This window comes from Dromaius novaehollandiae, chromosome 37 (assembly GCF_036370855.1).
Source record: "Dromaius novaehollandiae isolate bDroNov1 chromosome 37, bDroNov1.hap1, whole genome shotgun sequence".
NCBI lineage: Eukaryota > Metazoa > Chordata > Aves > Casuariiformes > Dromaiidae > Dromaius > Dromaius novaehollandiae.
The window spans coordinates 236,920-240,456 of NC_088136.1; the positions used below are offsets into that span (position 1 = coordinate 236,920).

At 73.3% G+C, this 3,537-nt stretch overlaps 2 protein-coding genes across 2 annotated transcripts in view; both read right to left on the reverse strand.

Annotated features, from left to right (window-relative positions):
- EBP (EBP cholestenol delta-isomerase) overlaps positions 1-2,343 on the reverse strand; it is a 76,052-nt gene extending 73,709 nt beyond the window's left edge. Inside the window, exon 1 of the mRNA XM_064503472.1 lies at positions 2,337-2,343. The gene's annotated coding sequence lies outside the window, so the exon portion shown is untranslated. The remainder of the gene's footprint in view (positions 1-2,336) is intronic.
- On the reverse strand, positions 254-3,287 carry HAUS7 (HAUS augmin like complex subunit 7). Its single transcript, XM_064503415.1, has 9 exons — positions 3,182-3,287; positions 2,257-2,372; positions 2,102-2,169; positions 1,957-2,018; positions 1,544-1,641; positions 1,429-1,491; positions 1,125-1,215; positions 823-1,035; positions 254-286 (listed from the first exon to the last, which is right to left on the reverse strand). Exons 1-9 carry the CDS (start codon positions 3,224-3,226, stop codon positions 254-256), a joined length of 789 nt encoding a protein of 262 aa, XP_064359485.1. The 5' UTR covers positions 3,227-3,287.
- Between the last annotated feature and the right edge of the window lie 250 nt (positions 3,288-3,537).

Consider the following 3,537-nt stretch of genomic DNA (forward strand, 5'->3'; position numbering starts at 1 on the left):
AACCCCCCCCAAGGGGCACCGGGGACCCCCAAAACCTCCTATGGGTCTGGGGACCCCCCCCAGTTCTCACCTATGGGGCCCAGGGACCTTCAAAGCCCCCTTAGGGGGCTCAGAGACCCCCCCCAGACTGCTATGGGGCCCAGAGACCCCCCCCAGTTCCTGCCATGGGGCCCAGAAACCCCTAAAGATCCCCTGTGGGGCTCAGCGACCCCCTGTTTCCACTATGGGGCTCAGGGACCCCCCCAAAGCCCCCCTATGGGACCCAAGGAACCTCCCTGAACCCCCCCTGTGGGGCACAGAGACCCCCAGGCCTCCCCCGGGGGCCCCCCAGCACCCCATGGGGCCCAAGGACCCCCCCCAGGAGCCTCCCGTGGGGCCCAGAGACCCCCCAACCCCCCCAGGGACCCCCCAATCCCTCCATAGGGCCCAGGGACACCCCTAAGACCCCCGTACGCAGCCATGCCCCCCCCCAAACTCCTCTATGGGTCACAGGGACCCCCAGACCTCCCCATGGGCCCCCCAACATCCCCTATAGGGCCCAAGCCCCCCCCCCAGGGCCTTCCTGTGGGGCCCAGAGACCCCCCCAAACCCCTCTAAGGGGCACAGGGACCCCTAAGGCTCCCCTATAGACCCCCCAGCACCCCCCATGGGGCCCAGAACGCCCCCAGGACCCCCCCAAACCCTCTATGGGGCACAGGGACCCCCAGGGCCCTCCTATGGGACCCAGGACCGCCCTGCAGACCCCTCTGTGGGGCACAGGAACCCCCAAAATGCCCCATGGGACCCCCGGGGACCCCCCCCTGCCATGGGGCTCCCCCCAACCTGCACGAAGCACTGCAGGCCCCGGTGGACCTGGGGGGCCAGGGGGCCGCAGGGGCTGAGGGCGGGGGGCTCCCCCCGGCCCGGGGGGGCCCCGGGGTCCCGCAGCTCCGTGGCCTGGAAAGCCGTCGCCAGGGCGCCGAGGTCGCGGGCCGCCAGCCCCAGGGTCAGCAGGGCCGGGGGGGCCTCGCCGGGCGGCCCCCCCAGCTCGGGGTGCTGCGGGAGAGGGGCGTCAACGGGGGCCCAGGCGTCCGGGGAGCATGGGAGTCGCCGGGGCGGGAAGGGACCCAGGCGTCCGGGCTCACCTGGGCCTTGAGCCGCTCCAGGCGCCGCGTCGTCTCCTCCAGGGCCGCCGCCAGCTCCTGCGGCCTCCGCTTGCCCGGACGCCTGGGCCCCCTGCGGGAAGGGGGCGGGGGGGGGGGGGGGTCAGGGCCCGGACGCCTGGGTCCCTCCCCACAGCCCGGATGCGCGCGGGACCTACCTGGGGCTGCCGGGGGTGACGGCGGGGGGCGGCGGGGGGGGCCGGGGAGCCAGGGCCGCCCCCCCCTCGGGGCCGCCCAGCACCTCGTGCAGGAAGCACTCGTTGCTCAGCACCGCCCGGTGCAGCGCCTTGGGGCTGGGGGCACCCGGACGCCTGGGTCCCTGCAAGAGGGGGCCCGGACGCCTGGGTCCCTGCAAGAGGGAGGGGGCGGACCCCCCCCAACCCGGACGCCTGGGCCCCTACCTGCTGGGGGGGGAGTCCTGGCTCTCGTCCCCCGGCGGGGGGGCCGCGTCCAGCAGGTCTGTGATGAACTCGAGCTGCTGCTGGGGGGGCGCCGTGCCCTGGGGGGGGGGGAACAGGGGGAGGGGTGACGCCAGTGACCCCCCCAAACCTCCCAGAACCCCCTCCGACCCCCTCAAACCCCCAGATGCTCCCTGGGCCCCCCAAAAGTCCCCCCCCCCCACCCGGACACCCCTAAGTAACCCCAGACACCCCTGAGACCCCATCCCAACCCCCTAGACCCCCCCGGCCTCATATACCCCCTCCTGAGACCCCCCCAACCCTCCCAGTTATCCCCCAGCTCCCTAGATCACCCCAGCCCCCAACCCCCTGCCCCCCCAGCCCCCAGGACCCCCCCAAATCACCCCAGCCCCCACCTTCGCCAGCGGCAGGTCATCGGCCCGGCACAGCATCAGCTCTGCTCCCAGTTCCACCAGTTCTGGAGGAAAACGGGTGCCAGTTCAGGGCGGGGGCCCCGCGGCGGCTCTGGGGAGGGGGCTTGGGGACGGGGGGGGGACCCACCTTGCAGCCGGGCGTCCTCGGGGGCGTCCTCGAGAGCGGCCAGGCGGGCGCCGAGGGGGGGGTGCACCCTGTGAGGGGAAGGGGGGGGGTTTCTCGCACAGGGGGGGCCCGGGGCTCCCTCCCATCCCCCCCCGGGGACCCCCCCGGCACGGTACCGGCAGCAGATCCACTCGAGCAGGGCCAGGCGCCGGGCCGAGGGGGTGCAGAGCAGCCGCAGGGCCTCGGGGGGCTCCGCCGCCGCCGCCTCCACTGCGGGGGGGCACGCCAGCGCCTGCGGGGGTAGCGGGGCCGTTAGGGGCCCGTCCTGCCCCCCCGCCGGGGCCGGTACCCAGCTCCCGGGGCAATCGCAGAGTGGTTTTAAGTCACTTAGGGGCAGTTACAGCCCTTTTTCTTCACTTAGAGGCAGTTAGGACCCTTCCTATCCCTCCTGGGGGCAGTTAGGGCAGGTAACACTCCTCCTGCGGGCAATTACCCTCTCCCTGGGGCAGCTACAGCCCTCCTCAGCCCCCCCCCCGGGGCAGTTAGGACCCTCCCCACCCCAGAGAGGAGCAGTGACAGCCCTTCCCAGCCGCCCCTTGGGGCAGTTACCACCCTCCTCACCCCCCCTTGGGGCAAATACAGCCCCCTTCCCCTCCCCTTGGGGCAGTTATCGCCCTCCTCACCCACCCTTGGGGCAAATACAATCTCCTTCCCCTCTGCTTGGGGCAAATACACCCCCTCTCACCTTCCCTTGGGGCAGTTACGACCCTTTTCGACCCCCCCGGGGCAACTACAACCGCTGCCACCCGCCTTCGGGGCAGTTGCGGCCGCTCTCACCCCCAAGGGGGTATAACGGTCGCTCCCCGCTTTACGGCAGCGCTCTCGCGCCCCCTCCCTTTTGCGACAACGGTGTCGCCCTCCCTTCACGACGAGGGTCTCGCGCCCCTCTTCCTTTGCGGCCGTACCCTCGCGCCTCCCCTTTACGACGTCGGTGTACCCCCCCCTTTACGATAACGGCTCCTCCCTTTACGGCAGCTCCCCCAATGCTCCCGGGGCCATTACGACCCCCCCGCCCCGCTGCCGTTATGGCCCCGCCGCCACCTTGAGCCGCTCCAGCAGCGCCGCCGCCGCCACCGCCGCCGCCATTTCCCGCCACGCGCGGCCCCGCCTCCCTGATTGGCCGCCGCCGTCGCCGCCACGCGCGCTGATTGGCGGGAGACGCGGGGCGGCCCCGCCCACCGGGCGCGCCTGCGCGATCCCCGCCTCCTCCCCCGCCCACCCGACCCACGGACCCGCCCCCGAGGCTGCGATTGGCCAGAACGCCGGCACCCCGCGGCCAATTGGCGGCCTTCCCGCCCTGCCGTCGGCACGCGCGCCGCGCCCCCCCCGCCATTGGTCGCTCCCCGCGCTCCCGCCCCGCCTCCTCCCTTCCGCGCGACCAATGGGAGCGGGCACGG

Bases quoted from the DNA above. Each gene is read 5' to 3' on its own strand.
- HAUS7 (XM_064503415.1), bottom strand. From the start codon at position 3,226: ATGGCGGCGGCGGTGGCGGCGGCGGCGCTGCTGGAGCGGCTCAAG. The intron at 2,170-2,256 runs GTACCGTGCCGG...TTCCCCTCACAG, and splicing joins CTCGAGTGGATCTGCTGCCG to GGTGCACCCCCCCCTCGGCG. The intron at 1,036-1,124 runs GTGAGCCCGGAC...CCTCTCCCGCAG, and splicing joins TGGAGCGGCTCAAGGCCCAG to CACCCCGAGCTGGGGGGGCC.